Source organism: Calliopsis andreniformis, chromosome 6, assembly GCF_051401765.1.
Source record: "Calliopsis andreniformis isolate RMS-2024a chromosome 6, iyCalAndr_principal, whole genome shotgun sequence".
Classification (NCBI taxonomy): Eukaryota; Metazoa; Arthropoda; class Insecta; order Hymenoptera; family Andrenidae; genus Calliopsis; species Calliopsis andreniformis.
The window spans coordinates 19981640-19999705 of NC_135067.1; the positions used below are offsets into that span (position 1 = coordinate 19981640).

The 18066-nt window shown below is 34.6% G+C and overlaps 2 protein-coding genes across 4 annotated transcripts; one reads left to right on the forward strand and one right to left on the reverse strand.

The window, feature by feature from the left end:
* Positions 1-511: 511 nt before the first annotated feature.
* Edc3 (enhancer of mRNA-decapping protein 3) lies at positions 512-2638 on the forward strand. Of its 2 annotated transcripts, none has more exons than XM_076380240.1 (6): positions 512-620; positions 783-949; positions 1023-1273; positions 1341-1489; positions 1571-1831; positions 1900-2638. In XM_076380240.1, exons 2-6 carry the CDS (start codon positions 792-794, stop codon positions 2491-2493), a joined length of 1413 nt encoding a protein of 470 aa, XP_076236355.1. In that variant the 5' UTR covers positions 512-620; positions 783-791; the 3' UTR covers positions 2494-2638. The 2 variants fall into 2 exon arrangements, with proteins under 2 accessions (XP_076236355.1, XP_076236354.1); XM_076380239.1 differs by having other exon boundaries at positions 576-644.
* Positions 2639-5413: 2775 nt separating this feature from the next.
* Mapk-ak2 (MAP kinase-activated protein kinase 2) lies at positions 5414-16606 on the reverse strand. Of its 2 annotated transcripts, XM_076380713.1 has the most exons (10): positions 15996-16135; positions 15214-15493; positions 13089-13380; positions 6958-7097; positions 6815-6879; positions 6618-6725; positions 6455-6553; positions 6282-6357; positions 5997-6207; positions 5414-5910 (listed from the first exon to the last, which is right to left on the reverse strand). In XM_076380713.1, the coding sequence occupies exons 2-10, from the start codon at positions 15246-15248 to the stop codon at positions 5671-5673; spliced, it is 1266 nt and encodes a 421-aa protein (XP_076236828.1). In that variant the 5' UTR covers positions 15249-15493; positions 15996-16135; the 3' UTR covers positions 5414-5670. The 2 variants fall into 2 exon arrangements, with proteins under 2 accessions (XP_076236828.1, XP_076236829.1); XM_076380714.1 differs by lacking the exons at positions 15214-15493; positions 15996-16135 and adding an exon at positions 16472-16606.
* Between the last annotated feature and the right edge of the window lie 1460 nt (positions 16607-18066).

Consider the following 18066-nt stretch of genomic DNA (forward strand, 5'->3'; position numbering starts at 1 on the left):
TAATCCGGATTAATTATGTATCACATAAAAATAGAATTATTGAATTAATACCGAACGATAAGTTCGAATATGACATATTTTTTCAAATTTCCTCATTAGTTACTAAAAAAAAGTCGAACGCAAAATGTAGGAACCAATAGCTAGAATGTTTCACTTTGTGTTCTCGTTGAGCTTAGCTTTAGTTTCTGATATTTGAATATCTGCATTGTTAAATGCGAATAAATTATTTAATTTTCTAAGCGACTCGAATTTTTGTATTACCACCGATAACCGGCAAAATGGAGAGTGTTAATGGTCTCACGAAACATTTGAAAACCATTGGTACTTTTTGTTAGTGAAAAAGCGGTACTGAGAAAGATACACCAATAGAACGATGTTATGCCTGCTTTTCGTATAGCGTGTTCCATACCTAGATCTTTATATACAAACCGAATACGGTTAGAATAGAGATGAAAATATATAAAAACTTGTGGAGCATTTCATATTAACAAGTGTATCGTCATAGAATTGATGTTTCGAAACTACGGAACAATCACAGCCTTTTAGACTAACCGTGACATTAATAGTTAAAAAAAACTCGGTTCTTAAAAATAAATACGTACTTAAATCGTTTACATTAGGTTCGTACACTTTTCATTTTTTCAGTAAGTACTGACTTTCTACTTAAGTACAAAGAATAATCATTTAATATTATGCCATATGTTTATGTATACCATGATTTTAGTCCGTATGAAAGTTAACAATGAATTCATTTGTCTTATTTATAATTTAATCATGTACAGGTAACCAAGATGTCAGAACAATATGTAGGCTGTACAGTTTCTGTGAAGTGTATTGAAGATGTTGGAACTTATCAGGGACAAATAGTTGATTTGAACAAGGATTATGTTACACTTTCAAAAACATTTTGTAATGGAGTACCCCACACCCCTTCTGAAGTAATTTTAAGGTAATGTTGATTATTGATTTTTTGTCTAAGTACACATTGATAAGTGAAATAATATGTATTTTTATGTTTCTAGTGCAAAAGATATATTAGATGTTGAGTTTATATCGATTAATGAAACTGGATCAAACACAAACGATAGCAATCAATTGCAAAACAAAGTAACTGTAAAGAGACCTATTGCTAAAAGAGCTGGAAGGTCCATTTCAGAAAGTGTTCCATTTTCTACACAATCCACATCGTCTCAAACGCAATCCAATTTCAAAAAGCCTGATAACAATGCTCAATGCTCTTTGGAGCAACCCACAAATGGAAAGATGTCACTAGGTATAATATTTTTTTTTCTACAAGCCATAGAAATATGAAATGTTCTTAATTTAGAATATCTTTTCAGCTGAATGTGCTAATAAACCAATACAAAAGAGATTGAGTCATAGGCAAAGAGCTTTGGAACGAGATGAACACACATTTGGGACACCAATTGATCAGTCCTTATCTCAAGATTTTGATTTTGAAAAAAATTTAGCATTATTTAATAAAGAGGTTTGTTTTTTAACTCTTATGATCATAAAGATAATAGCTTCATGACAATAATACTAAATAATGTACATATATCTCTTATAGGCTGTGTGGCAAGAAATAAATTCTTTAAAGCCTGACATTGTTAGACAGTCGGAGAATAACAGAGGTACTAGTGGTAGATACAGACATGATGAAAATATTATTGTTTCTGAACCAGCAGTTTTCAGACAAATAATGGTACCTAGTGCTGGTGAAAAAGAATATGTAACAGACAATGGTTTAATAATTCCTAGTATTACTCTTAGCCTGCACCGTCAGTTAATTGGAGCAGCAGATCGACTTGGAATCAGTTGGGAACGTCGGGTATGTAAAGCATGTTAGAAAATAAAAAATTTTTTTTCTGTCTGATTAATAATATTTTGTTTACCCAGGTTGAACTTCTTGGTCGTGCTGGTGCAGAAATTATTTTGCAACTATTGGGAGGAAGTCACAGACTCAATCCAAACAATGCACATCAGTGGCCAACAGTTGTAGCACTCTGTGGACCTCATCGTTCTGGCGCTGCAGGAGTGAATTGTGCTCGACAGTTATCCAGTCACGGCGTTAAAACAATAGTGTTCGTCGAAAATTCCGAAGATGTTTTTCTTTTACAAGAATTGTCTTTGTATAAACTAACAGGGAATAAGGTAGAAACTAAAGTTAAAAATTTACCAACATTGGTTGATCTAATACTTGTAGCACTTTGTGATGAAAATTCACCGAGAATGATTACACCGATAGCAAGGTGGGCAAATAGTAACAGAGCACCTATTTTAGCTATTGAACCCCCGGCTACAGGCACACCTGGAATCCTCAGTAAATTCAGCTTACTCGGTGGATTACCATTATCTCATAGTGTTGACAATGGAAGATTATATTTATGTAATCTTGCACTGCCAAACAAAGTATATGAAGATGTTGGTATCACGTATAGATCTCCGTTTGGACCTAAATTTGTCATTCCTTTGCATTCCAATAGTTCTTAGCAAATTTACAAAAAGGACGATACGTTTAACAAAATATTTTAGTTTAATACGATTTTATTTTTATGCCTTGCATCTATAAAATAATATTTAGCGATAATCTTGTCCAGATTTATTTAAATAACGAGAATGATAGAGCATTTAATGTTAAAAAGTTGAAGTGTAGTTTGTATGTGGATTCTTGTAATTTAATATGCAAGATTACGTACAACCATTCTTTTAAATACATAACTATATAACATATACAGAAAATTCATATGATAAGATTATATGCAATGTTTGATTTTTAAATTACATTCATGAGAAATTAAATATTTTTGAACAAAAACAATATTGAGTCGTTTTTAAACATTATCAATTATAGCAATTACAAATTATGCGTATTTGATTCATTTTAATAGGTGTGCTGTTTGCTATTGCAATATGTGTATAACATTTTCTTGAATCATAATAGCATACAAAAATTTTTATTTGTACTATAGAAAAACCTGTCATTAATAGTGTTTTTATAATATTGAAATAAATAAAATGAACACATGGTTGGAAAATTCAGCACAAGGTGATCTGCTAAATAGTAGAGATAAGATTTGTGTTATTTTGGATTTTAAATATTGTAATTCTATAAAATATTTTTACAACAGGCAGTAGCTTTCTGTAAAAGAAAAATCTATATTTTTCATAACTTATTGTGTGATATACTGACGTAAGAAATTTGTAAAATGTATATAAATTATAGCTTGTATTCACTGTTACTGTAAAACTTAATAGTAGAGAAAAGATAGTAGTGCATTGTCCAGGGTACAAAATTAAATATAGCTACGTGTTTTTTATTTCATTTTATCTGATAAATTGCAATAAATTTGACTCAAATTTATTTAATTTTTTAACTGCTATTCACCATTATAAGTTATGAAAAATATTTTTAATTGTACTAAAAACATAATTTATAAATTTTTATTATACTTTGTGCTCAATTTTATTGAATAATGTATGAAATATGAAAATGTACTTGAAATAATTCTAGTGAATATTTGTATAAGATATATTTTAACTATAGCTAATTTAAGTAAGTTATTTATATTTTTTGTGTAAATATATATTTATATATTTTAAGAATTAATTTCGATGTTCATCTGTAACAGATTTTATAGATTTCCATGTAATTTTTTAGAAGAACTTCAGCAAATGGACTACCGTAAACGTACTAAAAAATATAGCATGAAAAGTAAAATATTTGTGAATTAATTATGTATTGTTTGAATTTGACTGAAATGTTTGATGATATTGGTATTATATATTTTTCTATAATAGTAAGTTATGAAACTTTCTCTGTGATTTCATTATTAAAACAGTACAATTTCAGTAAAATAATTATGCAGAATTATAATAAAATAATGAGTTTATATTAATTAACGTCAATTTGTATATTTATTGTCAAGGTTCATAAATGCAGTGCAACCCAACATTCTTAATCCATTACAAAAATACTTCAATACTGTAGTCCAGCTCGAATTGAGATTTAAAATATATGTATCCTCGTATACCATCTGTAATAAGCATTTTTTAGACTATGGAAATCGTACTACTAGAATATTACCAAATGCAACTATGTAATAATTTTTTCTGTTATGTGAAAAACTTCTTCTTCAGAAAATTACTAGATAATTATTTCATCTAGAATTAATTTCGTAGTTTTTATACATAATATTTAGTGATTACTAATTTTATTCTTTCCATTACAACATATGAGCTGAACAACAACTACATATTACTCGTACTTATAACGTTGTTTCTATAATTCTAACTTGCTTCCATTTTGTTACTATCGTTTGATAGTCATTAAATAATTCAGTAAGATAGAACGGTAGAAACAAGTTGAAAGCTAGACACTTCTATTTCTTTCCGAGTTTCCAGTCACAAGATCTACTTTCAATTATTCATCATCGTAAATACTTACAATACATGGAGGGCTACTGACAATATGTATTACTAATCATTCATAATTGGTGCTATTATAGATAATCTTATTAAAAATAATTCATGTATATGATATTTACATTTCATAACATATCAGTCATTTCTGGAGAAACGTTAACACACTCACAAGACTTAACATACTTCGTCTTTTGACTGAAGTTAAATCTGTATTTAATAAAAATACTTAATAACTTTAGTCGAAAGTTCACTAAAATGGAAATTGACCTCCTGCTGGTTAAGGCGTTTTTTTTTCTACCTAAATTCACTTTGATTATAATATATCTAAAAAAATATAATTACTCCATTTGTTCAATGAAGTTTATATCTTTGTTCCTAGGGTTTCAGTTTATCTATCATAACTTTTTTTTAATGTAAGTCATTTAAGTGATTGAAAAATAAAGAAAATAATGTCAGTATAGTAAAACAATTTTGCAAATTCTTATATACATTCAGCCTCAGTCAAAATATCACTTACAAAAAGATTATGTATAATTTTTGCATAATCGCTCAATTGAAGTTCACTTCATTAATTTGAATGATCGTTCGCTATACACTGATGATAATTAAAAAAGTGCTAAGATACTATGTCAATTTTTTTATATGTTAAATATGATAAATAAAAACATGAAATACGTTTCAAGTGAACAGTAATGAAAAATTTGTTGTAGCTGCTGAGAGAAGCATTTGCTAATTGTAGGTAATTGTTTCTTATCATAAAATTCATCACGTAGGTCAAGAAACAGTGGTAAATATTACGTCATATATGATCAAGACATTTGCAATATTTCCTTTGTGTGAAATATGACAAACAGTTTTATTGTCTCCTTTCTATGTACCTTACTATTTCTTGTTTGTATAGTGACAATAGCGCCTCTAAAATTTTAATATAGTACCTACAATTGTTAGCACTTACTGATACTTATCTATTCTTGATAAACAAATGTCATCTTTTACAAATCCATGCAATTAAGCATTGCAACATTATATTTGAGTTATCTCCCGAGAACATGGGGTTTTCATATACCTTTATCTTTATGTATCTTAATACGTGTATAACTTAGTTTCCAAAATGATCCTGTTTCGTAGTCTCTCGTCTGTCTCACAACGAAACTGTCAAAAAACAATTCTCATCGTAATTAGGCTATACCTTATACATCTACGTAAAAAAATACGCCAGTCATGCCTGGCACTCATGACGTCCCCCTAGGAAGCTGGTGTAGGATTAGCAGTTGGTGGAACAGCATTCGTCTGCTTCGCTCGTCTCCGTTTGTTCAATAGCGCATTATTTGTATGATCTAATTGTTTCAAATTAGCTGTGTCATAATCTACGCGCATCGTAGCTAACGATCGCGTCATTTCCTCCTGTACTTCTGGCCAAAGTTCCTCACCCTCCCGTAGTACACGTCCAGTGTGTAAAGGAGTGGGCGGCACTTCTGTGTATCTCTACAGAAGAGATGTAAATAATAAAATAATTATTTGTACAACTATAAACTCTACGTATTTATATGAAAATGGAATGAAACTCTTACAGCAATCCATTTGTTGCGCATAACTTCATCGATTTGCAGTCTTCTTGCTGGATCTGTACATAGCATACCCTTAATAAGCTCTTGAGCCTCTGTGCTTACATTCGACCACTCAGGAGCTGGAAAATCATATTGACCTAACCGGATTCTTTTTTTCATTCCCGGCGAAATGGCTAAACCGTGATTACTATAAAAGGGTGGAAAACCACATAACCTGGAACATTCAAGTATTTATGTATAACATGCTCGCTGCAAGTTTGTGAGTAAATATAATTGCTTACAACTTACAATATATACATAATAACTCCAAGTGACCATATATCACAGCTTTTATCGTATTTTTCTGGTCCCAGAACTTCTGGAGCTTAAAAATAAAATAAATGTTTATGTATTCATTTTTATGTATTTATTACTGTATATAAGATAAATTTCGGAATCGTGAAATTTCTACTATAACTTACCTACGTAATACGGTGTATAACAAGGTGTTTGTAATGTATCTTTTGAATGTGTTTCTTTTGCAAATCCAAAGTCTGTCAGTTTCAGTACTCCAGAATTATCTGAAAATAGTTTATTCCATTAGCAAAAGAAAAAATAGAAAATACATATAAAAAAAGCACATACCAGGTCTGGAGTATAATAGATTTTCTGGCTTGAGATCCCTATGTGCAATATTCATGTCATGTAGATGCTTCACAGCAACACAAATTTCGTACATTATTTGTGCAGCTTCTGTAAGCAAATCCAAACAATCTAATAAAAAAATGTTCTTATATCTCACATTGCTAATATTAAAAAATTATAGGATCTATTCCTCTCACCTCTTTCCGTAAAAGCACCATCCTGTCTATCTTGTATTCTCTCAAATAACTCTCCTCCTTCCATACTAAAGATTTATTAAATATAATTTAATTTTTTTATCCCTAATATTATCTATTTCAAATACGAATTTGTAAAACCTTACCATTCCATAACAACCAATAAACATTTATTTCCACTATATGTATTTTCGTATACATCTTTAACTTGAACTATATGCCTGCAATTCGATGCTCTCCAATGCAATTCAACCTCTCTCCTTGCCTTCACGCAATCGTATAAAACCTGCAAGCAAAAAAACTCTTTAATCCAATGAAACATCTAACGCGTTATGGTTTCTAAATGCTTCAAGTTCACGCGAAACTAATGCTAATCCTTGAGTAAATGAAGTGATGTAATCAGTTAAGATCGAAATAGAATAAACATGAGAAGTGATAACTGTATGACTTGCAAATTAGAAGGCATTGTATAATTCGCGATATTGGTACTTGAACAAAAGTGCATAATCGTTCCCGCAATTTTATTGGCAACCCATAATTGCTCGATGAACATGTATCCATTTTACGAAATACCGGTGAATAACCCAAAAACAGCTGACACTGCAATGATGCCGCTAAATCGATAAAACTTATTGCATTAGTGCACCGCGACTCGACATTCTTGAGTCAATATAATAAAACTCACGATTGGTAAATGCAACGCGGTCATGTGCATTTTATTGCATCTCTCCAATCTGATTAAATAACTGATAATTGAAACTTCACTGTACCATTCCCGAGGTAACACGATATGTCTAAGAAATATCTACAAAATTGTGGGTGTCGCATAAACTAACAAGACACATTGTCCTCTCAATTTATGGTTGAAAATATACATTTGTCACGATGATTTTAAACAATTACTTGGCAGCGGATGAGAGGATTATCCGCCGACCCAAAATCGCTATTGGCACCGTCTAAACCGTCTTTTAAGCTACTCCGATAGGAAGCTTCGTTAAAATTCAACGATTGAAAATGACCATGATAAAATATATCGTGTGTCGTAAGAAATCTCATTTATTCTCGTTATTATATTCTAACAGTTAAATATTTATGTCTGGTTATCGCAGTTGCGAAATCTTGCAAGCTACATCGCAACGTTCGTCTATCGTGCCACATCTCTCTGGCCCTGGCACGCGCAAGCTCTCGAAAAAAGAGACGCGTGCAAGAGTTGTGACACATGAAAGGGGAAAAGAAAAAAAATTCTGCCTCCCGGTTGAGTGGCATATTTTTAGAACACCAGGTATACCGTACGTTCTAAAAATATTCAAATACAATTAAAGTCCGAGACACGAGCCGGAAAGAAAGTCGAAACCGGTTCCATTTCGAACTTACTTCGTGGATTGTCGCTGACAGTAACGATCAAATAAGTGCATCTATCATATTCGCGATTTGCATGCTACACTGATCCTGCAATAAAGTACAGTGCATTTTAAGTTTTAAGCTCTCCACAAGGATCACATGTAAATATTTAGGTACTCAAAAAGACAAAATTATCTCAATATCTATCGCAGTTACTGCCCTAACTTTCTAAAAAGAATATGAAAATAATGCTTTTGAATACCTGATGGGCTCAAATCTATCTACCATAAAATCTAAATCTGTACTGCACACTCAACTTCATTGCTAATGACCGTGATGTTGATATGACGTTGAATCTTGAAATAAAAAAATTTCGTCCCTCCAAGATGAATCAGTTCCGGCGAGTTTGGAGCAAGGAGAAATCGTTCGCGTGCGAGTAGCGTTTTAAGCAGGCGCTTTTTAACGCTTTGATTGCCACATCGCCCACATGTGGGTGACAATCTGTAGACCGCTATGGATAAGATTAATTTACTTAACAACAAATGACATTTACAAATATTTATGATGACAACTACGTACTAAAGAAAGAAGGATTCTGTAAAATTATAGAAATAAAGTTATATTAAGATCAGAGTACATTTGATAGACTTCAGTAGCAATGCATTAACAGCGCAATAATCTCTAATTATCAAAGAGTTTTAAAGACACACGATTTCCCACGATCCTACGCTCGGTACATGCTGGAATGAAAATACATTGGTCACGCGCAATGAACACTGGACAATTTCGTATTACTGCGCGATAATCTGATTAAGGTTTCACAGGGACACACACATTACCATTTAATGTGTGCGCGTGTAGGAAATTAAGCAGCTGATAGGCTCTGCGATCAGATTATGCTCATTCGTCCTACAGTCGAAGTATGTATTCCACTTCATGCAGAAGATATGCGACGCAGTTGATCCAAACGTGACGCAGAATGGATGAAAAAATTGCATCTGATTCTTTCGTTCTCTTTTTTTCTCAGCGTAACTATGCGAAGGTTAATGCAATTAATTTGACGAATGTTTGAAGCACAACTCCTACTCCTGCATTACTATACTGTCAATAACAGATGTCAGAAATTTTAAAGGATGCTTCTATATGTTTTGCGTTTGGGGCTTCTTTTCAGAGTTATTAATGGTTACAAAAACCTCTAAAATTCGAGTGAAATATGTTTAACTTACCGCTGTACATTAGTCTGGTCAGACACAGCGTAGTCAGTAGAATAAGTTTCGAGTCAGACACATTTCACGGGTATTTTAAATGTTTCCTCAAGCATTAATAACTGGGAAATGAAGTCTGAAATGCAATTTCTGTCGTCGAACACTCTGTATAGCTGTACTATAGAGACAATAGAGACTATTGATATCGATTCCAGATAACCGTAAGCAGTAATGCATTGAGGTCGCTACGTTTGAAGTGGTGCTTAAAATTCAAGAGTTTCCGAGGAAAAGATAAAGCGTCATATTAATTAGAATGAACGAACAATCTGAATAATTCGTCATTTAAAAGAAATGTCTTGCTATATTCCCCTCTCTTTAATGAAAAGTGTTTCTTCGAAAAATATGATGCTAATTTTGTTTCCTCTCTTAAGATCCCTCTAAGAGATTCAGAGCCACACGAAGCATTCTTTCTATAGGAAAACGGAGATAAAACTTGCAGCGGTTCGCAGAACGCTACAGCCAAAGAAAACAAAGAAAACCGAAGAATACTGAACTGCGTCGTAATGATCAGACTAGTTAGGCAGCAGCATGTAATCAATCAATGAAGGTGAATTCGTAACGGAGAAACTAGGTTGCGCTCAGGTTGTGCCATGACGTTCCGCTAATATTGACTTTTATGTAGCTGCGTGACGGTGAACAGGGAATATGATCCGATAGCTTTCTCTCGGAGCGTTGCTTCGAAGCATTCTGCTCGAATGAGTGGAATTTGTATATTGTTTGTACTTCATTCGGCAAATTTACACATGCGATTGGTTCGAATAAACGTTGCACTTCAAACAATTGGAAGAGCTGGAGTTGACTCGACTTTTGTCAACAATTGAGAAGAGTGGAGAGGAAACAATTTAAATCGGAAATATTCGAAGGCCACCGCGAAAATCAGTTTTCAATCGCGTGATCGGAATCAGAGAATTAATGTCTTCTGTGAAATTTATTCGCGGCTGAATGTCGAACATAATTCAATCATTTCACTTTACGTGGCTTAATTCCAATAACTTGATTCGGTTCAATATTATAGCGTATAATCAAACAATATTTCGCGGAAGATCCAGATGGATCGGAAGTTCAACAGTTCCCCGAGTACCATGAATACCCTTTTCATCAAAATTCTATTTTCGCTGCTTTTATGCCACAGAACACTCAATTTCGTATTCACTCCTCCTACTAATATTTCAATATTTCTGCGTAACCTTTTGCATATCTTTTTTTAACTTACGCCTAATCTATTTTTATCTCGAGCATCCCTCTTTCGTAACATATTTTTATTTTCGCGGTCTGACGCTTAATCTGGATCAAAAGCTCAACTGAAGGGTCTAATTATGGCATCATGAAATAATTGCTTTATGCGTGGGTGCATGTGAATGGCTGACCATTCGTAAATACTGTAGCAAAATACGAAGGAAGTACCTTCAAACTCTTCGCTGGCTAGCATATGCCCCTACTCATGAGCGTTTAATCAATTATCTATTAGGATTAGTTATATGTTCGCTGATAACCAGAACGAATTAGAACGATCCTCACCTTTGCCAATCACATATGCACAACAGGTGTGCAGAACAAGAAAAAAAAATGTAAACGATTGCTCACGATGCCTACGTGAATATTAATAATTGTTTGGTCCACTATCCTCATATATGTAGGATTATAGTAACCTCCCTGACTCGGGATTACACAATGAATCGATACTTTCAAAGCTATCTACTGTTTTAGCGTTAGCAAATATGAGATCATCGATGCTATACACACGACATATTTTTGCTGAAGCTTATCAGTTATTCTTGTCCATTTAGTCAGATAGGCGCAGAAGTCCCCACTTCGACATTCGTGTTTACTTTTTCACACGCGAAAGATACAAATTGCTACTAGATAAATGAGTTAAACGGACTTGGAGCATTCATGATTAACGACGGCTACATTTATAGGCTTTTTTGTGTTGGGTTATAAATCCTTGCTAATGACAGTGTATCACAGTTATCTTTTTTCAGATTCATGGTATTTTGTTTACTTTTTACAACTTTTGTCACGCGATTGACGAGGTTTAACGTAGGAGTATTGATTGAAGAAATTATTCTTATAAAAAATTTCTGATTTAATTACAGGCACGTCTATGCGTAGGATATCGAATGACTCCTGCAATCGGTCATTGACGTTTCATGTATCTGAGTCCTGTAATCAACATTTCTGGTAGAACCTACGCTTCTACAGTTGCACGGCTAGTGACCTCGTTATTTAAAGAAAAATTGTATGCATTTATGTACGCGTGCGTAACATGCAGATTTCTAAGCAATCTTACTTTTCGTATCAACAAGAATTAGAAAACTGCAGAATTGTTGTGATTTTATATTTATGCCAATCTTTGTAACTTCACTTTTTCGTATATCATCGTCAAAATATGCATAGAGCATGGCTCTGTTTAAGAGAATTTTTCTGAATAGTTTGTCAATAATTGCAAAATGTATATATACCATTTAACTTAGAAAACACAAGCTTTCCCTCTGCAGAGTGCATTTGCAAGTGAAATTTCTCGACCCGTGAAGTCTCAAAACTGAATAAAACGAAAAAAGTATATAAACAAATGTTATTTCTGTGAGTGATGCACTTTTTCAAAAACTTGCACCTTTGGCGCACCGTTCAAAATAGACCCACATTAACCTCGGTAGTTCTAGCGTCAACTAAACATTACTAGATCTGCAACACAGAGTTTGGCGTCTCTTCTACTACTCCCACGACACGTTCCACGTGAGTAAGAAGCCAAGAACAATAAATGATAACAGGAAGAGATAAATGCGAAGGTCCACGAATTTTTGCAAGGATATGCCGAGAAAATAAGTGGCAGGCTGGCTTCAGCGATACATCGCATGGTCGGAATCGTCGAACGGGAAATCATCGAGTATAAATAGAGGATGACTCGCAGTCTGGTCTTGCTTGGGTATCACTAAGCCGATGATCGTGCTTCATCAGAAGTAGGTATCGATAGATCGATGATCTACTAAACACATGTTAATATGTACGCTTAACACCAGATATCGACGGACTCATCCTTGGAGCATCGTTCACCAGATTCAAAAATAGCCGAGGACAAGTCTGTTATGCTTCACTTAAAAGAATAATATATGTATACTCTTTTCATGACTTGATAAGAATTCAAAACCTCGTAAACCAGAGTATCACTTTTATCTGGAGTGTGTAAACAGTTTTTAAACAGCAATAATAAAGCATTGACAATAATGGTTAATTTTAAACACAATTTGTCCATGCCTGATAACCATGTGACGTAAAGTCGTAAAATAATATAATAGTAATCGTCTTCTATAGATGCGTTTCAAATTATTTCCATAATTTACGTCCGAACACAGTGTACCATTATTCGTGTACACAATATTAATCAAGTCCCCCAAACTTGCGATTCGTAATAAGAGAAACAATAGTGATCGACAACTTTACTGACGCTCCACTGCACATATACAATGCATCAGTGTGTGCCTTTGTCCATTGAAGCAGGAAAGGATTGATTGTCCCGCGGTTTCCACACAATCCCCTTCAGAAACAGATGGCAAAGTTTTATTACCGAAACCATTCACCCCGCACATCTCGTCGCGTAAGTAATAGTAAATAAAAGTGCGTGAAATAGTAACGATGGATTTCCTCGATAGAAGGCTCGATCGTACTCTCACCTTGAGCGCATACTTTTCCCTCGTATTTTTGTCGTAACACTGAACAACCTTCCCATTGATTCCGAGGCCGAGCACGTGATTACTGATCTCGTAGTCATCCGTGATCGGCGTGACTTTAGGCAATCGTGCGTCGCATCTCGTGATCGTGTGCTCCATCGTTTTCCTCTTCGTTTCCAGTCCCGCTGGAACACCCTTCTCTATCGTCGGCACCTCGATCTCCGTTTCCGCTGCCCGTTTCCGCTTTCCCTTTTTGCGCTCGTCGTTCTCCTCGCCGACCGACCTCTTGCACTTTCTAAAATGGTAATTAACACGTTAGTCATAACTCGGGATCTGCGGCCGATCGGATCGGGGAATTAAAACTACGAACAGTATAAATATTCCGAGTAAATTGAGACACTTCATGGGAGAAACCCGGATCTAACTGTATCGGTGATAAGGAAGACTTCAGAGCGATAGCATATTACGTGCCACGGCTCTCCAGAGTACGAGACACGAGTGACGATACAGGTGAAAAAGTACACCGGCGAAAGCCATTATCGCTGCGCAACGGCGCTTGTTTTATCTTGGAAATAAACGGGGAGAACGTACTTATAGTTTCCTCGATCGAGTTCTCGCGATTCACACGACTCGGCGACATCTCTGTATCGGCAAATACTATCGATCGCTGCGTGCTTAGATAAATATTTACCAATTGGGTAATCCCGTAAATAATGCCTCCGAAAATCATTTCATTCGAAATTTATGCTATATTGGATCATTTTTAGGCTCCTTTTTGAAGAATTCTTCATTTTTCGAATTAAAATGTGGCACAGGAAGCAGCATTACTTATGGGATGACCTATACATTGCCGTTATGTTACGGAAGTGGCAATGTGTACTGAATTTCAACGAATATTAATTTGTTACTTTTTAATCATCTTGTACGTGGGTCATTAACACGTCCGTTGTCGTCGTAGAAGTACGCAGAAATAATAACACGATATAGAAAAAGAGATCGATCATAATATAACCTAACCCTCAACTACAGACACTCAGTCTTAGAATATGAAAAGATCAATTGAGAACTATTAGTAATGAATATTTATAAATTAGTGTGACATTAAGTGGTGTGTAGAAATGAGGTGCAATCTGTATTATCAACTTTCATTTTAAAGTCATACATAGATAAGGTTTAGTTCCTTAGTTCAATTATTTTTACTTTCCTATCGTTGTAGTGTTTAGTTTTTCGTTCCTTAGTTTTAATTTCAATCTACGTTTGCATTTCTAAAAAGAATTTACAAAAGATTTGATCCTTGATAAAATAAAATTAAATCCACTCCTTGGTTTTTACTGTTATTAGCGACTATAAATTATTTTAGGCTATGTTAGCCATAATTTGAATTATTTAGAAACTCGATAAGGCTATCTGCTTTCTTTGTGAAAACTATCTTTTATGTATTATGCTCCATGTCAATAGTTAAGGGTTAAATATAACTTTATTCTTGAACGATTTGTAGTTGAATAATAATCCTCATTAATTATGCCGTACCTATAATAGTAAACCACATTATATTATGTCGTACACGCTCGTTACTGCTCGTTACAGGTTATGTCTATACGTAGAGCACACCTACTTGTGCGTTGCACAACCACCTTCAATCGATTGCAGTAAAACCGTGGTGCATAGTTCAACGCACACGATTGGCGCATTTCGTAGCTATCAACGCGATGTACCAATCGAATGGGTCAAATACACGTAGCGTATATGGTGTACATGTGCATTCGTGTAGAAAAATGAATCAGGGAAAAACAATAAAAACAATAAAAACGTGTTCGATCGGCGAATCGAATGAAGAAAGATAACTGATAAAACGCGGTGTTAAAATTGATCGGTTAAAACGCAGCGCAAATTGAATGTGCGTCTTAGTATGAATACAGAACGATAAGAGATTAAGTAACAACGTGTAATTGTTATGACCACACACCGTCAATGTACAACGATATTAAAATGATGTTAAAAAAAAATCTGCTTATCGCATTCGAAATGGACCGATTCGATACATCGCTCGACAGCGAGATTCGTCATCGTTAGCGTTAACGTGGGGAACATAATTTACGAGAGAATAAAATAAATGAGTGACAGAGACCTCCAGAACGTCCACTTGGTTGCCGATTTCGGCATTTGTGTAGCTTTTTTACGTTTCGAAATTGTTCTGATCGAATCGTCGGGTGAGGATAAAAAGCATCGCCTTCCGGGAAAGCCGAAAGTCCAAGGAATTCTCGGAGGCGAGAGGACAGCCAGTAGTTGTGTTACGGGTAAACCGTGAGGCTCCGTCGAACAAAATAAGATCTGTCTGTTTTTTGTCTCTAATTGGAACACAAAACCTGATATCCAAAGAATAATCACGTAGGAAGGCCAGCTGAAAACTGAAGATAAAAAATACTAATGAAAACTCATCGTCTGTAAAATGATAACGTAACAATGATCGTCGACGAACAGAAGCGTGCGAGAAAGCCATTTACAGTAAGCAACAATTTCTAGATATGAGGGGGAACACAACGATGTATGTATGTGCATGGCATCACAGAGACGATTCTGCGAGATGACTCGCATTTGTGTTACGCAAGTTAGAATAGTAAAGGTTCATGAAATTGCCAGGATAAACACAATGATACAAAGAAAACGAAACGCGAAGTAGCTCGATGATCTATTTGCACAGACGCTCATACGCACCGCCAAATTCGCCACCTATATTTTATAAAGATTTACGGCGACCACTGGGCGATTTACTTAAGAATAGCGGTCGCGTATGACGTATGCAAAGAAAATAGTGCATTAGAGAAAGGATAAGGAAACGATAGAAGGAACGATGAAGGATTTTTTAGCGTGAACGCGGCACGAGTGCAATTATCGTGGCGTTTAACATACCTGATGACGTTCACCTCTTCAAAACCAATTTCCCGCCACGGGATAACAATGAGTGAATACGACAGAACGAGACACCACTGTTACAACATTTTATTCCGCACTCCCGTGGAAACACTCGATCGATTCTTCTTTTTTCTCTATGAATCGCGCTTATTAATAAGACTTGTAACACTGTTTCACGTTTCCTTGCGCGTAAAGGTGAGGAAGCGAACCGTCCACAGGTATTCGAAACGTGACTCTCGTTTCCTCCGTGTTTTACGTGAGAAGAAGCGATAGATAAAAGTCCCCCCGAGGTGTGTCACTCAACTTCCAAACGGTCGAATGGTTCGGAATATCTGTCTACCTGTCGCGTGGAATAGCCGGTTTTACACAAGCATCGAAATATTCGATGGCGCTGTTAGGAACTGATTTTCTCCTCGAGAGAAACGGATTAACTATGGTGACTTAACCGAACGCGACCCTTTCCATGCCCATACCTTCCGTGCATTCGACCGACCGCTACTGAACCCGAGTCTACTCAACGACTCCGACTTTCATACGAAAAACCGATTCACAAACACTAGTGGATCAGGCGCTATGGCGGTAAAGCGCCTCTACGAGCAATCTTAGGATGTGACTCACTGCCAGGAACGACTCTATCCTGCGAACGTTCGGGTTCCTTCGGGGGGACCAAGCCCCCTCCACTGACTGATTGAGTCGCATTGTTAACATTTTGATTACCTATATACGTAGCAATATTTGAAAGGGTAGAAGGGGAACACAAATGGAACGAAAAGTGTCTTATGACGTAACGTTCGATCTGGTTGCATTTGGCAGTAATAACGCCTTAAAATTAATTCTATTTAATAAGATACCAGTCAGAAGATTCTGTAATTTTACAGATACATTGAAGAGCAGAAAGAGAGTAAAAAAGTCTTAATACATTTTATTATGTCTTTTATGATTTAACTTCTAATGAAGCTTTAAAAATCTGAGATGTTCGTAAGAAATAGATGGAACAGTAATTTATATGATTGATTGATACTAATAAAAAATTAAGGACATCTACTACAATTCGTCTCATTTTTTCTTTTTGGAATTTCGTCTTTAATGTATACCGAGGATTAGAGAACGACCGACTATTTTACGAGCTAATCATTATTTATTGTTTTTTTTTTTTTATTTTCATTGCGTGTTACTTTGTGTTATATCAGGATTAAACATGTGCATATGTATATATACAGATTTTTTCACAGTAATAGAACTGAAGAGGCAACAATCTTCAGGTCTCTTGCGTTTCATGATTTATACAGTTACAAAATTAGTATGTTTAATATAAATATCTCTTTTTCTCGTACAGGCACGTTTTGTATTTATGTACAGTTTCTAACGGTGTTGGTACAGATCGAATTTTTTTTCTAACCGTATTGTCCGTTATTTCGCGCGTTAGAATTATATCACATAGAACACGTGATCGTTTTTATTCATGATTTATCAGTGGGATATTGTACATAACGTGTAATACATAACAGTTTTTTTCCGTAGAATAGAAATAACAGTTTCAAATGTTAAAGTTGAAATCTTTGTTCGCAACACGTACGAAGATGCAAAGATTCTTAACTAAAATACAATTATTCTGAACTATTAGTATTTTCTAGGTATTCTATCGGATTTTAGCTAACAAATATAATTTACAGGAATATCTGTAAATGAAATGTTGTTTAATCTTTGGATTATCGAATTAAAAGAAGGTAATTATATGTTTAGCTAGATATTAAACATTGCTAGATATATATTACATGCTTGGTAATATGAAGATGTTTATAAAAGTATCGTAACCAGCAAAAACATTTCTATGAACATTAACAATTGTGAATAGATTAATAATATTTAACGATTTACCTCGACGAATTTTGGAAAAATATCAATTATCTAAATGTTATTCGTATAACATTAAATACACAAGATTAATATTCTTTATCTTAGAATATGTACTAATGCTACTTTACTATTTTTAATCGTCAAGTACATACAAATAATATATTTTCTTATATCTATATTCGATATTAGATATATATAATTACAATTAACA

Excerpts from the sequence above, each read along its gene's own strand:
- Mapk-ak2 (XM_076380713.1), bottom strand. The coding sequence starts at position 15,248 with ATGCCGAAATCGGCAACCAAGTGGACGTTCTGGAG. Across the intron at positions 13,381-15,213 it reads ACCAAGTGGACGTTCTGGAG|AAAGTGCAAGAGGTCGGTCG; the intron begins GTCTCTGTCACT and ends TTACCATTTTAG. Across the intron at positions 6,554-6,617 it reads TCTATTATACTCCAGACCTG|ATAATTCTGGAGTACTGAAA; the intron begins GTATGTGCTTTT and ends AACTATTTTCAG.
- Edc3 (XM_076380240.1), top strand. The coding sequence starts at position 792 with ATGTCAGAACAATATGTAGGCTGTACAGTTTCTGTGAAGTGTATTGAA. Across the intron at positions 950-1,022 it reads CCTTCTGAAGTAATTTTAAG|TGCAAAAGATATATTAGATG; the intron begins GTAATGTTGATT and ends TTATGTTTCTAG. Across the intron at positions 1,274-1,340 it reads AAATGGAAAGATGTCACTAG|CTGAATGTGCTAATAAACCA; the intron begins GTATAATATTTT and ends ATATCTTTTCAG.